Source organism: Siphateles boraxobius, unplaced genomic scaffold, assembly GCF_051911475.1.
Source record: "Siphateles boraxobius isolate OS27281-9 unplaced genomic scaffold, OSU_SipBor_1 29, whole genome shotgun sequence".
In the NCBI taxonomy this organism is placed as follows: domain Eukaryota; kingdom Metazoa; phylum Chordata; class Actinopteri; order Cypriniformes; family Leuciscidae; genus Siphateles; species Siphateles boraxobius.
Genome location: NW_027508908.1, coordinates 15383625 through 15402468, shown reverse-complemented (window position 1 = coordinate 15402468; position 18844 = coordinate 15383625). Strand labels below are relative to the sequence as shown.

The 18844-nt window shown below is 38.8% G+C and overlaps 1 protein-coding gene across 1 annotated transcript in view; it reads right to left on the bottom strand.

Annotated features, from left to right (window-relative positions):
* Positions 1-18844, bottom strand: part of frem3 (Fras1 related extracellular matrix 3) — a 38916-nt gene extending 20072 nt beyond the window's left edge. Inside the window, exons 1-6 of the mRNA XM_077246734.1 lie at positions 13682-18844; positions 13480-13569; positions 2407-2553; positions 1640-1870; positions 753-878; positions 264-515 (exon numbers count right to left, since the gene is read on the bottom strand). Of these exons, the coding sequence (XP_077102849.1) occupies positions 264-515; positions 753-878; positions 1640-1870; positions 2407-2553; positions 13480-13569; positions 13682-18710 (5875 nt within the window). The 5' untranslated portion in view covers positions 18711-18844. The remainder of the gene's footprint in view (positions 1-263; positions 516-752; positions 879-1639; positions 1871-2406; positions 2554-13479; positions 13570-13681) is intronic.

Genomic DNA, 18844 nt, shown 5'->3' with positions numbered 1-18844 from the left:
ATTACAATAACTGAGTAATAACTAGGTACTACTAACCCTGAATCTATCCTTAACCCATGTAGTTACCTTATATTACCCAGCCAGTTCTTAGGTAAGTACACTGTAAGTACACGTGAGTGCACGTATTGTAAAATCAAGTTTGACCAAAAATTATATTTCAAATAAATGCTGATCTTTTGATCTTTCTATTCATCAAAGAATCCTAAAAGAATTTATATATATAAGAACAGTATTTATTCAGATGTTGGTTCTTGCCAACTCACCATCATCACTATCGGGCAAGATGACCACTTTGGTATTGGGGAACTTGGCTCCCACTTGGCCACCCATGGGCATACTGAGGGACACATTGAAGCTCTCCTCTTCCTCATAGAGGGAGTCATCAATAATTATGATGCGACACGACTTCTCCCGCTCATCTTTATCAAAGCGCAGAACACTGGTATGGTCTTCGGGTCTTGTGATATAATCTGAATAGGAAAGCACGGTGCTGGGGGTGGTTCCGGTTGCACTGCCTGTATAGAAGGATTTTTTTTTTATACAAGCAGACTTTCAAGTACTACAGATGTACAGCTGAAGTAAGGTCATGTAAGGTCCTCAGTTGTAATAGGTTATGAGTCATAAACTAAAATATTGTCACGCAATATTCAAATAATCATGTAATTAGATATCTGTATGATTAACATTACTTCAGAATATTATACAGAAATAGTTAATATTGTGATTAGGAAACTAGGTTTCATTAATCTTACCTTGTTGTGTGTAACAAATAACCATTAGTTCCTGGCTGATGTCTCCTGATCTGCGGACCGGGACTAGTAGTTCTCCTATATCCTCTTCAATACGATATTCTGCTTGAGGGAAGAACACTGTGGACTCTGAAAAGAGATACATTTCAATGCTTAAATTTGGACATATATAAGTATAGGATATATATTTATATACAGTAACTATTAATATAAGCCCAAGTAGCCAAAAGTAAATGACCATGTTTTTGCTTGTTGTCCATTTAATTTCAAAACCATTGGCATTAAAGGGGAACCTGGCAACTCTAGCTATTTCTTCGCTGATTTTCACTTTTGTTGTCGCATGTTTTCTCAACGAGCTCCCCCTACAGCTGTGGGGCGTATATTTCACAACAATGTCGTAAAAAAACTCACTTGCGGCACCCTCCTCCCCCTTTCTACCGCTGCTTGTGTGCATTTGTTATTATCGGAGCCAGCCAACTTTATCGTGTGGAGCTATGTCTACCGATGTGGGTAATACATCATACACATTGAGGGCGGCGTGTGTGTTTATGTCAAATTGCCGTAAAGCAGTCCGTGTTTCTTGCTCGTTCTCACGAGACTTCATATTTCCAACTTACCGGGACGTTAGTCCCCATGTTGCAAGGTTGGTTTTCCGCCTGGGAACGCTGGGGGGAACGGGGAAAGTCACCATTTTCACTGGAACAGATTATTAAACCATCCAAATGATTTCTAAACAGTTTTATTAAGTTGAAATAGTTGCCAAGTTCCCCTTTAATAGGAAGTTGTGCCTCCCGATGCCATTGTGGTGCACACACTCTGGAAGCAATTATATAGGTTTATGTGTTTTACACTATTTGGACAAAGGAAATCATTAAGCATTGCATAATTACCATCACCAGGATCCACAATCTCCACAGTGGCTGTATCAGGGTATTCAAGAACAGCCATCACTGGCTCGGAGAGCTGGATTTCAAACATCTCTGAAGTTTCAAACTCTTGGTCGGTAAATATCTTCACCCTCCAGCTAGCGAATGTTTGACCAGGGTTAAACTGAACCTGTTTCTGAGATTTCCCACGGAAGTCTTTGTCCTGTTTTGCTGTCCCGTCCTTGGTGGCAATGCCTTTGAAATAAATAAAAATATTCTTTGGAGATCTTAAAATATAAAAGTCACTCAAATTGAGTAAATTGTTTGTAATGCGGTTATTGACTATAGCTGTTAGAAGTTTAAGATGTCTGTTGACTACTTAACCATTTTAAAGAACCGTAAAAAGTTATTGTACAATTTAAGACATTGGTATTTTCACAGCCCTTTAACTGTGACTTGCAAACACAGAGGGACCAACTTGTAACAGCTGTAAATAAACATTGTGTATCTCTAAATATGTGCAAGCATGACAATGAAGGAGGTTCTGTTTGTTTTTTTATTTGTATTCCAGTATTTAATGAACTGTATTTGTATCTCCACAAAATTAGTCTTGGTCTCAAACGATTATGTACTGAACATTTTGTTTGCAAACATTAAACCCCAGCACAAGTCCTGTTTATTGTTTTTAACATATATTATGCATATATGTATGTATGTATGCATGCATGCATGTATATTTAACATATAGTTTGACTTAACTGGGTGACTCCTTCACTCTGATAAATACTTACTGACAAATGATGTCTCTCCCAAGTATCCACGGCGTTTGAGGGTGACTTCCAGAAACTTTGCATCCTCATCCACAATATAGTATTCCCTTTCCAGGGATATCCAGGCCCAATTCAGGCGGAATGGCTGTGGCTTCAATTTGTTGCCACCTTTTTCAAACAGAGAAAAGCAAAATGAATTGAATTTGATGAAGCACAATGAAAAAAGGCAAAGTGTGTATTTGAGCTCCTTGAGACACACAATTCAATTGTTTTCTAATGATTTCATCTCATTCAAGTTCAGAATGTATAAAGAAAGAAGGGTCAAAATGAGTGCAATTTGATCCTGAGTCCTGCTTGTCGATGTCCTGGGGTGGTTTTGTTTTCTATTGACACTCAACACCCTTTTTTGTCTTTCCTTCATTACTACTGTAAAATTAAGACAATACATGTTCACACAGTCTTCTTTTTTTACTACTTTTGTTGGTAAATGAATGAGGTTAAAGAGAAGGGAGTCCAACCAGGTGTCAGGTTAATGCTGAAGGCCAATTCCATGATAGTGTTAAAGAAAGCAGTTGTGGAATATTGTAGTTGGTGCAGATAAACACAAACGATGAAGAGTTTTGTTACCACTTCCATCACTAGTCATGAATACTGCAGCAGGGACAATGAAGATCTGACCTTTTGTCCCCAAGACTTATATGCGTTACACTTACTTGCATACAGTATGTGCTCCATATCCCAACTATAGGCTAATATTCAAGTCAAGATAGGAACATAATAGATATTGTATTCACATTTGAACTTTTTTTCTATAGAGCTATAACCTGAATTATATTATACATTTCAGCATTTTTATTTCACTCTGTCATCAAATAATACATACTTCAGTGACTAATTATCATTTTGAATAATCAGGTTAAAGTATAATCGGATTAGACTCTCTCCATGGACTAAATGATTTAAGCACCGAAGAGATATAATCCTGAATCTTGACTGACTGACTGAAGTAGGATAAAGAACTCTAATGACTTTGAAAGGATCCTCAATCCCATCTTGCCATAATTCATGTTACCCTGTGACTTTGATTATCCCTAAAGAGAAAGGGTATGTTGCATTCTTGGACACTATTTCTTGGTACTCAGTGAAGATGTAAGGGAGCCTTATACAAATTAGATGATTTATCTCTTGTTAAGCTTTCACAGGAGTGTGAATACTGTGCATATATCAGGATCATTACTAATGCATGAATTAGAAAGTGGGTGAGCCCATTAAAACATTAAAAACAAGCTGATTTATTAAACAAAGGCTGCATGTAAGCATGAAAATGAAGCATGTATCAAAGGCTTATAGGAAAATGAACCAAATCATAGCTCAGCCAAGTGCCTTTTTCTTTAGGAGAAAATTTACTCAGGCACACTGCCCAGTTTGAGTATGAGCTGATATTGAGCTTAGTAAGGCTGTATCAGAGGATTATCAAATGGACAACATGCAGACAGAAGGCTCTCTTTCAGTTAAAAACCCAGCAGTCACCTGTGAGACGCTGGGCCCTGTGACATTTCTCTGGGCCTGGATAAGGGCACTTTGTCTACAAGATTATGGAAAATGGTTCCACTTGCAGTGGAGACAATGTCCCTCTATTCAACAAATTTTGTGCACAAAATGATTTAGCATGATTATTCTGTATAAATGTATAGGATCAATTAAATGCATAAAAGCATCCAAAACACAAATCACAAGGTACAATACTTGGCCATAAAAGTTTTTAAATCAAGAATGTAATGTGTCATTGTATTAAAGCCATACTGACATCTGTTTTTCCTATCCTCTATTAGAGTACTATTAAAATGTTTTAAATTCAATTAATTTTGTATAGCATGTTTCACAATAAATATCATTCTAAAGCAGTTTTGCTGAGAATATTGCTTTACAGTGAACAAGGTGACCGTGGTGAAGAGAAACTGTTAAAAACTTTGTCTGTGAATGGAATAAAATAATCATTACTTTCTTAATGTTTAAAAATCAGAATGAAAAAAATGAATGATATAAATTGGTTAAATGTGCATTTTACTTATTCTATCTTTTCTTTTTTCTCTCAGATTTTCTATGGGCCCCTTTCTACCTTCTTGTGGCCCACTGCTCATTTGTCATTTTCCAAAATTATGTTCCTGAACCTAGTGACCTGCAGTTAACTTTGAACAGACCCTGTATAACTGGGTAATCTAAAGAATTGCATTAACAACTGATTTTTCGATCCATTAGCACAAATGTACTGTTATATAGTGAATTTAGCTGTTAGAGTTGACAATCACCTGAGGAGATTTCCTAAATATTTTATTGCCATGTTTGGAAGGCAGGTGCAGTTTAACAGTGATTGTGGGGGCCACCTCAGTTTTCTGACTGTGCACTTTTTCTTCTCTTTCTCACACCATTTCTAAGTGGTTTTTAGATTCCAAGAGAGGGAACTGACAGCTGTATCCTCACTCCCTGCACTTATCCCCTCCCTTGTTCTCCCCTTTTGTCAACTTTTATCTGTGCATGGGAGCAACAACTGAGGCGGACAGCAGGCACTGTCTGGGTGGCCCAAACCTACTGTCATGGTTCTTACTGCTTCTTTCTACACTAGGGGGATTTGTGTCTACAATGAACAAACAACACAAAAGTGTCTCCCTGTGAAAGCAGAATGTTTTCTCATGAGTTTTTCAGACCGTTTTCTCAGAATGTTGTTTTTAGTTCACTAGAAGTCATGAGAATCTGAGCAGTGCAATAGCAGTTTTGTGGTGTTACGAAGCATTTAATTTAAGGGTTTCTGTTGTAAGCTGGAGTGGGAGTAAAGCCCAGTAAAGATCAGCATCAGTGAGTGGTGCTAACTCATTGAATAGGTTCAGGCGTCACAAGGGGATGTCTGAAGCTCTGGGGGTATTTATGACTGCAATAATATATAAAAAGAATGCAGGGCTAAGTAATGGATACATTCTCACTGAGGTCACCCTATTCTTATAGCTGTTGAAAAAAACGTATTCCTGACTTTTACATAAACTAACATTTACATTTCCAACTGTTATTATGTCTTTGTTTCTGGCTGACAGTAATAATTCCCCAAGGAATTAATGACTTTAAGTTGTATTCTTACAAATAATAGCAACAAAGTCCCCCTCTAGTCAACAATTTTATCCATTAAAACTCACCTTTGTCACTAGCAAAATGAAATATTTAACAGTTTTTTCCTGTGAAAATAAATTTCATAATCTTCATGCCTTAAAATAGTTAGAATTTAACCCTCGCTTCATTTAGTATACTTGGAGCTATTAAAATGCAAATTAGTCCCCGCCTCCACTCAATCACATAAGCTCATAATACTTGATCCACTCAGTCAACTTTACTGTAGTGAACGCTACTCAATGGCAAGTGGAAATTCAGCCATATATGTTTGAACCAGAAACTGATTCAGAATAAGAAGTGGAAGAGCAAATTATAGCTCGTCGATGTAGCATAATGATAACACGTTTTTATGTATTGTATAGCAGATATAGCAGACAATATAATCAGGACAAGGAGGCACCGGCGCGTGAACTGGAGCGCGTCTCATAAATGAACCGAAATACAGCTATACTTGCCTCACAGACCTGAGAATTATATCTATAGAAAGCTTGAAATGTCTACTTTTAAACTAGCCAATTTCTTTTTGTTTTTAATTGTTTTCTCTCTGCTTATGTAGGCTAATTTGTATGAAGTGTGCATTTCTCTCTATTGAGAATGAGGACATACGTCACGGTAGCTTGCTGTCACGTGACGAATTAAGCCCGTCCAACATTTTGGGATCCTACGCTATCGGTTGCCAGGGGCAACAGTGTTAGAGCGATACAGAGACGGAGCAGGAAAGACTAGAATAATGTATCGTAAATAAATGAATTTTCTTCCTTAAAATACAGGGTGCATAAGTCAGGACACCCCTCTGTTAAATTCCCAGTGAGGCAGGCAGGTTTTTATTTTAAAGGCCAGTTATTTTATGGATCCAGGATATTATGCATCCTGATAAAGTTCCCTTGGCTTTTGGAATTAAAATAGCCCCACATCATAAGACACCCTTCACCATAATCCTAATAGCTGGTTTGATCTGCTTTGAGAGATGATCTTATGGAAACTAACTTGCCCCATGCCAATCTCTAGGTATGATGATTTTTCCTAATTTTTTTAATTAAGGCATTAAGATCAATTTACAAAATATGATTTGTTATTCCTCTTTTTAGTCAACTTTAGCATGGATGTATTCACTTATGCTTGGCACTGTAGTTAGCTAGCAGGCTAGGCAACAACGTCAGGTGCGCTTTGTGGCTTTAAGAGCCGACAACATAAACACATTTAAATACATTTTTAGAGAGCTTAACCGAATTAAAATGCAGAGAACACACTCTCATCGACTCAGAGATGCTGTCGAAAGTAATGTCCTTTCTTCTAAATGCAGCTACCCAATAAATCCAACGTCTCCTTATCACATCGGAGACATGCTCTCCTTCATGTTTTTTTCCATGTAGGGAAACGAAAAAACTAACGCATGGTTCCTACGGTTTCCACGAAAATCGTGTGAGACACTGGAGCAGTTTTTACACAATGGTGTTTTCCAGGCATTCTAAAATAGCGTGACAACCTCCTCTACTACCAATACAAACAATGAACGGTGCTGGTGGGTATCCTCTCAAAATGGTGGAAAGGGGAGGATGACGCGGTCTCTGGCGGCGGGGCGCTTTGTCGTGACAACATCTCCTCATTCTCAATAGGCTCGTTCACTAATGCGAAGATGGCGAGTCAGCATCGTCAACTTCATCTTTGCAGCCAACACTGACAGAAAACACTAGTTTATTATAAACAATTCAAATGTTTCATGCATAATCACTACTTTTGCCGGTTCTTTTTGGTAAGCTTTATGCGTGCGTTGAGATGCGGAATAGACAAAAAAAAAAAGAAGAAGCTCATTATGGTTAGTAATTAAATCAATATAAATATGTGATTATACTAATGGAGGAATGAATGAACAAACCTCTGTTCAGAGCGCCGCCATGTTGGATTGCGTTGAACGCTCACCTAATTCTGATTAGTCGAGGGGATGTATTGCGTTTAAGCTAAAAATAGGTTCGGTGCTTATCGCGGTTTGGAAAGAAACTGCATCTTGCAGTACATTTTAAACAAAGAAATATAGCGATTTGGCATGAAACGTTGATGGAGCAGTGAATAGGTTCAGTACACAGCAAACAGACATGACAAACTCTTTTTTTTTTAAATGGCGTTTAGGAAAAGAGCTCTTCAAATGTGCCCCAATTTTTTCATATCAACAGAAACATATACTGGGTATGAGCTGATTGTTAATGATATGCTAAAGCCCGCTGGCACGTTGACGTTGTTGGTTACAAGGTTTGTGAAGTAAGAAACACCACCGATTTCAAACTTCGTTTTTGAGACGGTCTTTGGTAAATTACAGTTTTAAGGAGAAAATACTCAGCAATGATGTGGACTTATGAATTTGCAAATGGCTTGCATTAAAGCATATTAAAAACACTGCATAGACATAAAAATTTAAGAACTTGATTTTCATCACAGGGGTCTTTAACAATTTTTGCTTGTAGAAAGTTTCATGTTGGCAAGTGTAGAGTTTGATAGTTCTGATAGATCTTCACCTCAGTGCCACAGGTCATAGAATACCGTAGTTATATAGAGCCTCAGGCATGGGAGGGATCGCAAGGAGGATATCAACATTCACATGAAGCATATTACAAGACTATACTGGCTTATATATATATATATATATATTTTATATTCATCAGAACTACTGGGGCCATGTTAAGTATCCTAAACATGAAATGCATGACAATGCTTCAGATTAGACCCAAAACTATCTGACTTCACAAGGCAACATGAAGTCATATTCAAATATGGGTCAGATCTTTCTGACCCGAGAAGCTTAAGCCATTTCCTCTGCATCTAATAATGGCATCTCACAAACACCAAGCTTGGAAGTCTATGTTAGGCGTCTCATGTAATTCCAGGCATTCCAGTGGGGGAATATTTGACAACTGGACACTGGCAGGTACTGTACTTGTCCACGTGACATTTGCAAAAGCCAGGCACCTGATCCCCAAACTGTAGGGTGATGAATTATGGTATGGCAGACCAGCCACATCTCTTTTGACACCAGTCGCCTAAGTTGTCTGTGGTAGGCAGAAGGAAAGAGATCAAGAGAAAGTACACTTTAAAGGAACAGGCCCCATAGAGCGATCTCAAGGCTCAGATCACAGGAAGAACTCTGCCATCTGTAAGAGATAAGAATAACCCCAGAACCATACATCATATCATTTAGCACTCACAAAATATCGTAAATCTGAGTTGCAAGGAAGAACTAGATCAGTGACGATGTGGCTCCTGTGTTTAGTGTGGTTGTGGAAGCCACTGGCACCATAGAGCAGTTAATCTTTTGGGTGTTTACATGTCTGACACACAGATTAGGTGCAGACGTCAATGAAGAAAAATAAACCTCCAAACTTGAGAAGTTTTTGTTTCTCCCTAAGATACAATTTTCTTCAGCTTTACATTAGACTTACCCAATGCAAGAACATGGCTCTATTCTAAAACCTTGCGAGCTACAGTACTTTACTGTCTACCGCCTACATAGGCAGTTTCCTTCAAATACAGCATCCTAACTGAAAGATTACTTTGTATGTCACTGTTTTGGAACGTTAAATATGCATTCATTTGCACAGAAAACAACAGTAGACTCAATTGATTTCAGTGTAGTTTTGGTGTTAGCATGTTGCTAAACTAACAATGTGATACTCTTAAAAAGCATAACAATATACCACACAATATTGAGGCAAATTTAGTAAAAAATCTAAAAGTTTTGTTTTCATGTTGAAAGTAAAGCATTTATATCATTTTTTCCCCACCCTCTCTGATTATTATAATTCTTTTACAAAGCCTGTTGCAGATATATGCCTCCTTTTTTGAAGGTTTTGGAACAATTTCCAGAGAGCACCAATGATGCCTCAAAAGTTCACAAGGTTTTGGGGCAGAGTCTATGTTTAAGCTCCCTGGCTTTTCACAAATAGAGACTTTAGAAAATGTTGGAAGAAAATCCAAACCCAACCTTGCAGTATGATCTTTTACATCTCAAAAGATGAATTAGGCAAGGGGAAGCTCCAAGGTTTTCAGAATATCTTGTGATGGCTTTGAGTTTCAGCTTAGAGGGATCTTTGAAAGGAGATCTGTTAGCAGATCACGGCTCCTTGACAGACACACATACACACACACACACACACCTGACTGCAATGACTTCTACACTTACACCGGGTCAGTGTAGCTGGAGCCACAAATCTGGAGGAAATGCATTCCACCATCTTACAAATGATCATATAACATTGCTTTGGATATGATTTATGTCCCTAATACGAAAAGCTTATATTCTGTTATGAAACCTAAGCTTGTATTTTATAAAAGTATCATGTGAACGCTGACAGCAAATGGAAGTAACAAAAAATGCCATGATCTGCAAATTGCCAATAATTAAACAAAGCCGGGTGAATTAGAAGTGTATATGCAGTTTAAACCTGAAACCTGTAGGCAGTTTAATCTTTACCCTAATAATCTTATATTCACTGTCACACCTGGCAGATGAAACAGACTTATGAAGGTAATTTCCAATGGAGATAAGTTTTAATGAAACAAGCGGGTTTAACAGAGTGTAACAGCGTGTCCATAAGACATGCACACACAAACAATAACCAACAAGGGACTGAACTGAACGGGGAGAATATATACACAGGGTAACCGAGGGAACTAACTAGACACAGGTGGATGAAGGTTAACTAATCAGGGACTAACAAGAACAGGTGCAGACAAGACAGAACAGAATAGTGACACTTACAACGCAAGTAGATGGTAGGGATTGTTTTTATAGAGGCTGCACGATATTGAAGAAAAATGTGATATGCGTTAACTTATGCAAAACGATAAAGCTTTAAGTGTGTAAAATCAATTTAAATTATTTCAACATGAAAGTGAATAGAATAATTAAATATGAAATATTAACTGAAAGTGATAATATATATGTTTCACATTCCTTCTGGGAAAATAAAGCATCACTACAACTTCTGAAATTGAACAGCAGTGTTTTAGTATTACATAAAAAGTAATGTCACAAATCAATTACAAACAATAGGACAAATACAATAAAACAGATATACAAATCAAATAAACAGTGCTTTAAGTTTTTCAGGTTGGCCTACATTAGATCTATTTAACAGTAGCATTCGAGTAAGAAACAATACAAAACTGAACAATCAAATGTAAAATTAAAACTGCATAGTCTTCATATGAATTAAATGTACATTGATTTATATTAAAGCTACAAAAGTTATTCAATCAAGACAGTGAGTGATTTTCTCTTTTTCTTGTTGTTTAACTGACAGACAGCAGCTGGTATACTTTATTACCTGATGCACTGATCCTATTGACTCACATCCAATTTCTTTCCCAACTGTTTATGTTCACTTAAGACATAACTGACTGTGTTTACATAAATAATTGCCAAGACAGGCATTTTGACATAACTGTGTGAGTAGTTGACAGTTCGAGTACAGAAAATAACAGAATTAGAGGTGGCTTTATGTGCGTGTGATTCGGGTGTGTCAGAGAGTTTGTACATTTATGTACATGGCAATATGTACATTTGCGATGTTTCAATCGTGCAGCCTTAGTATAGATATGCTTTATTTAAAATGGTGGATGGGTATCCAAAAAAACGTCCTTGGTGGTTTAGCTCAGCAAATGGAAGGACATTTAACAAAAAGCCACATGACCTACCCTCTATGAAGAATATTATTTGTGCTACCCCTTCAAAAACATGATTAATACACTTATTCAGCTGATACTTCATGACTTGTCCTTGTCTTATTAGAACTGATTATTTTTTTAATAAAATGTAATCTCTGAAAAGAACAACCTATGATAACAAAACAAACAAACAAACAAACAAAAAACAGTAATATCCAGCCCGTTCTCATCCTTTGGCGTCATACATGTGACGCTTTGTACATTTCGTTGAAATCTTACGCACATGGCATCCTTTAGCATCAATATGAGACGCAGAACCCAAGGCGTCATGCAGGTGACACTCGTCTAAATCCAACGCCCATGGCATCGTTTAGCGTGAATATGAGACGCAGATCCCAAGGCGTCATAACCGTACCCTACCCCAGACCTGAACCTACCCATAACAGTGCGTGTTATATTGACGCTAAAGGATGCCATGTGCGTATGATTTCGACGAAATGTCATATGGCGTCACCTATATGACGCCAAAGGATGAGAATGCGTTATAATATCACGTTTTGACTACATCTGAGAATTTGAAAGTGGGAAAAAAGTATTGAAAGAAAAAAAGGTTAATTTTGAAATAACTATTATTGCTTTTAAAGCATTGGGGTCTCTGAAACACCAAACGTAAAGAATATAAAAAGTCAGCCTCAACCGAAGATGAGAGTTACTTAGATGAGAGTTACACCTACACCCTGCTGTCGCAGTGTCCAGAGAGTATGTAAACCTGTTCCATTATTTTCTGTTAGCTATAGCCTATAGGAATTTTAGACATTGTAATGTGGCAATTTGAGGTTTTTAAAATGTACACAAACAAACAGTATCCTCCAAATAGTAATATTTTTTTGTCCTGGCTTATTTTGAGTATTTCTAAATGGTATTGTTTCTACCATCTTGGCTAGGCCTCTGACAGTGTGTATCTTTTCCTGGCTCTTATAGCAATGACGTCCTCCAGCTGAAATGCTGCCAAAGAGACAAAGTGCCAGCCCTGGTGCATGCTCCATTTCCGACATAGCCAAATAGACATAAGTTAAACTACTAACAAGCAAATGTCTGCGACTTTTTAAATTTACCATTAAGGAATTCACACAGATACACAAACTCATTTGTGCTGATAATATGAATTAACATTGGCAGTGAATTCAAATAGAAGTACAAATAAAATGTTAAAGTTTTAAAGTTACTGGGAATTACTTAAAGGACAATTCCAGCCAAAAATGAACCTAGGGCTAAATAACACATGGGTACCGAGTCGACCATTATCTGGGATGCGTCTTTGGAAAACAGTCTTGACCAGTCGAACCATGAACGCCGTGCTACGTGAGCTGAACTGTGACTATCGACCAGGACGCACAGCGTTCGTGGTTCGACTGGTCGAGTCTGTTTTCCAAAGATGGCTCCTGCTTGTATACGCGAAGTGTACTGTCTTTATAAAGTATCTTCTTATTGAACTGTCTGTACACTTACAAAGTTCTCAATGCTTCGGTTTGCAGTAGGGACCCTTATTTATGCTACCGTGTTAGTGTGGGGCTATTTTGAGCCCTTGTTAGTGGTATTAACTAACGATTTTTTCATTTTTACTTATTTTATGCCCCATACACTAGCTTTATTAGCTAATCTGTGGTTAAGCCAAAACTAACGTTAAAACTGGGTACATTCGATTATCATGAAAACGCATCCCAGAGATTGGTCGCTCGGTACACATGTATTATTTAGCCCTAGGTTCATTTTTGGCCGGAATTGTCCTTTAAATTACTTAAATAATAAAAAGCTTGATTCACACTCCAAGCACGTTAGCGTATTGCTATTATTTGCTGACTACCAAAGCTCTACTTGTCCAGGCTCATCCAAGTTGAAAAAAGATTATTTGCTTAATCCTTTTTTTAAAGTGTTTCATTTTTCATGTTTCTCTGTATATGTGTCATGCTGAGGGGGCATACAGTAGGATTTCTAAATATTACAGTTAAACTCAGAATGTTTTGACCAGATAAAATGAAGAAGCATTGATCCACCACATAGTTCCAATGCTATCACTGTACTATAAAAAAGTTTTTTTTTTTACTTTTTATATTGACTGACAAAGAAACACTCTCCTAATTATAAGCCAACCTAGAAAAGTCCCCTTCAGCATAATTGATTTAAATAAGCAACTGAAAGCTTTGGAATTCCAAAAGCAGCTTTACTGACACATGATACTTTCAGTTAATGAGAGGGGCAAGGAAGAGACATCCTTACCATTGTCTTCCACTCTGAAGTAGAATATGTCACTTGTGGCATTGGACCCATCAAGAAGCACATAGCAAATCTTCATATCATCAATATCAGCTAATGACGAGAAATGAGAGTTGGAGAAGTTGGAGATTAATAAATCTTAAATAACAGTGACAGGTTTTGCATAAAATATTTAGGAAAAAAAAGGAAAATAAGTATAACTTACCCTGTGAGAAGGAATTGATGCTATCATTCCCCAAAGCAGAATTCATGATAAAGCCATGAAGAGGGGTCTCGGTTACAACATACTGAAGCACTTTGTTTGGGCTGTCTCTGTCCTCAGCCTTTAGAGCTTTGCTGGTAATCAAAAATCCAAGGTGCCCAGTATGAAGAACCCTAAGAGTGGGTGCTGCTTTGTTTACAATGATTTGAGGCACCCCATTGTCAACTGTGCTAATATGAATAGTCATCATCTGAGGCTTACGAGTTTCATATACAGTATCAGGGAAAACATAAAATTCTGTGTGAGTCCCATCTGTAATTGTGAAGGAAAAGCTGTCTTCATTTGTCTCTGTGCCATCATGCCTATAAGTAATATGATTTTCATTTAGATCCTGCTTGGTGAATGATGTAATGACTTGTGTTCCATTGAACAGAAGCTGACCATGAACTGGCACTTGAGTCACTACAAATCGTAGCAGGTTGTCTGGTGTGTCACGGTCCTCCACTGTCAGTTCAAAGGGTGTGATCAGCTTGGTTTCTCCCTCCCCCAGCACAAGCTTGTTGATCGTCAAGACTGGCTTCTTGTTGTCGACATCAGTAATGGATACACGGAAGGTGCGGAAGACAGGGTTATAGCCATCTGTCACCTCAAACTCAAAGCTGTCCATCTTCACTTCATCGTCAGATGTATGGATGTAGTAGACCTTGTTTCCAGCTAACTGCAGCTGAGTGAAGGTGGAGATGGGCACCCCTGGGAGATCAGTACTTTCAAGATGGCCCCTGCTAGGAGCACGAGTAATGCTAAAACTTAGATATTCATCTGGACTGTTGATGTCAGTTGTGCTGAGAAGGTCTGTGGTCAAGGTGACCTTACCTCCCTCTTTGAGTGTCACACCCTTGTTGATAACATCAGGGAAGACCATGTCCATGCTACCAATATTAATGTAGAAGTACCGATCAATGAGAGGATTGATTCCATCAGTTACGTCAAACTTTAACAGGTCACGGACACCCTCTTGGCCTGTGTGAACATACTCGATCAACTGTTTGTCAACTTCATCTTGAGTGAAATTCATTTCAGTACTAATATTGCCAATTACAACTCCATGTTTGGTAATTCTATGAAGGTAGCCTTGGCCAGGGCCATAACGGATAATGTAAGTAAGCTCTTTGTCCTCAGAATCCAGATCTGTGGCCTTCAGGACTCTGTTACTAATTACTTTGGTTTCTCCAATTTCTACTTCCAGGCCATCATTGATGGCTATCCTTGGGGTTTCATCATCAACAGGAATGACCATTATAATGACCTTCTCTTCAACAGTGTGCTTCCCATCAGTGAGTCGAATAACAAAACTGTCTTCCTTGGTTTCAGAGTCATCATGCTCATAAACAATATTGGAAGCCTCCTTGATCTGCTCTAAGGTAAATGTCACCACTGGAACTGTTCCAGTGCTCAACTGCTGAACTATGTTTCCATGTTTTGGGTTTTTAAGTATTTCAAAAACTAATTCATCACTTGGTATATCTGCATCTGCAGCATTCAAAATAGGTGTGTCAATAACCAAACTCATCCCCTCCATGACAACAAACTCACGAATGAAAATCTCTGGCTTTTCGTCATTGGCTGGGATAATGACAATGGGGAAAAAGTGCCTTTGTGAAAAGTTAATGCCATCTGAACAGCGGAAAGTAAATCTGTCCTCCACTGGCTCAACACCCTTATGAATGCTTTGGACATAATAGATGTGGCCTAGACCAACATCTTTAATGGTGAATGCAGTGATGGCAGTGCCTACTCTGGATTTTTCAGACCCAGGAGCTGGGGAAATGTTCTCCACATAGCCAGATGTGGACTGAACGATGATAGTACACAAGATATCATCATTATCCGTGTCAATGTCCTCAGCTTGAATGTTCTCCAATGTGATAACATTTTTCTCACCCTCGACTACTACAAATTGGCCACCTACATTAACAATAGGTGGAATGCTGTCTACAGGAAGAATGGTGACTTGGACACGGACCCCTTGAACTTTGTTGCCACCAACAACCCATTCGTCTGACATGTCAGATATTGTTAGATTGAAGGAATCATGCTCTTTTATGGGGCCAATTTCACCACTAGTGTGAACATAGACGACCACGCCATTGATTATGTCTTGCTGGGTGAAGCGCTCAGCAGGATCTCCATTCACCATTATTTCTCCTAGCCTAGGAGGCTCCTCAACTATGAAAGTCAGCATGAAGTCATCTGTGTCTTCATCATGACCCTGAATAACATTGCTGGTGATTTCTGTTGCACCATTCTCAAGTACATCAATGGACGTGCCTAACAAACCTGCCGGTAACATAATTTTTGGAGTTTCATCATCGACAGGCTTGATGCTGATCTTGACAACAATGGGGACTTCATGGAAGCCATCGCTAATGTCCAGTTTAATGACATCGTGAAGAGATTCTTCACCACTGTGGATGTAGGCCAGTCGGCTGTTTTCAATGTCCTCCAACACAAATGTTTCCCCATTAGACATGTCAATTCCTAAATATTGTAGCTGCCCAAACCGGGGAATTTGGGTCACTATAAATTTAATATTCTCATCCTCCGTGTCCTGGTCAGAGGCATCAAGTTCATTTTTGGTTATTATATAAGTATTTCGTTCCAGAACAGTGAAACCAGTATTAGTAATTACAGGGGGCTTGTTGTCAACAGGCTGTAAAAAGATTGTAAAAAGTCCATCAACAGAATTACTAGCAGTGTCCTCCACACTGAATGAAAACTGGACCACTTTTGGAGTAATACCGAGCTCTTGGTCTGGGGGTTTGTATGCCACTTTATGGTGGTTGACCTGAGCTTGTGTAAACTCACTGATTATGATGTCAGGGCTATCAGTCAGAACAATGGCACCAAGAGGAACAGGGCTGTTTTCATCTGTGTCAGTAGGAGGTTTGATGATGGTGTATTTAAGATCCCTGTCATCACAGTCCAGATCTGTGTAACGTAGAAATTTCTTCTTAAAAAATGTCAGCTCATATTCTTTGACTGTCATGTGTAATGTGGTTCCAGAGTAAAGTTCTGGAGGAATGTCATCCACCGGGTGGATTTTAATTATGAACACATGCTCTCCTGATTGATTTGGTGGGTCATTGTCATCCTGGACTCTAAAGGCAAACTGGTCAATCACAGTGGTGGTAATATGAGGACCTTTGTGACGATAGAACAGCTTCCCATCCAGAATATCCTGCTGAAGCCATTCTGTCACCACCTGTTCAAACATCTCATCCGTTGCACTAAATTTCCATGCAGATGGATCTGGAGGAGGCTCCACCTGTTTTATGAGCAGCTCACCAATTGCTGAGAATGGCTCTTCTAATATGAATTTAATTGTTGAATCCTCAGAGTCAATGTCAGTGGCACTCAGGATAAAGGGCGAGATTTGCATCACTTCATTTTTAAAAAGCACAATACCCGTGTTTGCATTTAAAATAGGGGGTTCATCGTCAGTTGGGGCTATTGTGATGGGGAATAAAAACTCTACTTCATCACTTCCATCAGTCATTCTGAATATTATGTTGTCACTGTAAGTGTCGCTTCCATCGTGCTGGTACACAACAATGCCTGCATCTAGATCAGCTGTAGTAAAAAAATTACGTTGAGACCCTAGCACAGTCAGCTCTCCATGTTTCAAGCCATCAATAACAGTAATCTTCACATCATCAAGATTATCTTCATCACTGATCTCTAAATTTTGTGAGCTAGATAGTGGTCTTGATTGACCCTCAAAAAGCAGCTGCCCTGAATTTTTGGTTACTACCGGAGCTAAAGTGTTCATTGGCTTCACAACAATCATGAACGCAAAAGGATCAGAAACAGCTCCATCAGTGTCAACAATTTCAAATTCAATCTGGAAAATTCTTTCTAAGTCTGAATCCTCAGAGGGAGGCTTGTAAGCGATCTTAAGATCTTTAATATCTCTCTGATGGAAAGAAGTGATTGGCTGGTTTGGATCATCTGTACTGATAATATGGCCCTGCTGATAGCCCAAGGGAGATGTTATGTTAAAGATTAATTCATCAGAATCTGATTCAATATCCTCAGCTGCCAGCATATCCAAAGTAATTGCTGTCATCACAAACTGGTCTATCTCCATCATCATCATAGATATAAAGCTAGGTTTTGGTGGTGTGTTTTCATTACCCTCTTTGATTCTAACCATTATCTGGAAATGTTCTTGTTGAATAGTATTACCATCATTATCTTGTACTTCCACTAGCATTGGAATGTAGTCTCTGTTTGGAGAGTTGGTAGTTGCGGTGTGTTGATACTGAATTCCCTTCTTGACAAAATCATCGCAATTAATCATCTGGCCATTAACAGAGTTATCAGTAAGACCACCATACCTGGGAAGTTTGCCTGCACCAACTAGTGTGGTCACCTTGCATGTAGTAACACCATCTTCAAATGCAAACTCCAAAGTTTTTTTGTCAATTGGGTTGCTTAGCCCATTGAGCTTGTCCACAACCAGAGGCATGTTACGAGTGACAATCTCCAATTGCTGAAAGACCACTTCTACTTCAAGAATCAGAGGAACCACCACTGTGTCTGTGTTTGAGTCATACCTCAGTTGCAGTTTAATGTGGTCTTTGCTCGGGCTCCGGGAACCAAAGTGAGTATATTTCACCTCTTCTGCACCAAAAGCACAGGGGAACTTCTTGGGTGTTAGCATTCCAGGTCTCTGAGCCAGTGGGTCATTGTCCAGAACTGTAATGTGACAGCGGTCTCCTGCGTGCACTTCAGTCACAAGGTCATTGATAGAATCCAGATAGATGGAGCGTCCAAAGGGAACTCTAATCCCATTGTTGGCTACCAAGATTGTTTCAACGGTAGGTCCAGGTCTGTGACTATGGCGGAAAGCTGTGTCGAAAGGATCTGCGTCCGCTTTAGAGAGGTAACATGCTAATGAAATCAAAACAAATAGGCACTTCAGAGGTGCTCCTGCTGCACTCAGTCTTCCTCTTTGCAAACAACCAGCCATATCTACAGCAATTTGCAATGCATGAACTTGCTAAAATAGATGCACTGCAGATTCAGGATGGTTACCTTGATTACTCAAGGCTTGGTTTTCACTGATATGTATCCCCACTCTCTGTCCTTACACACAGTACCAGT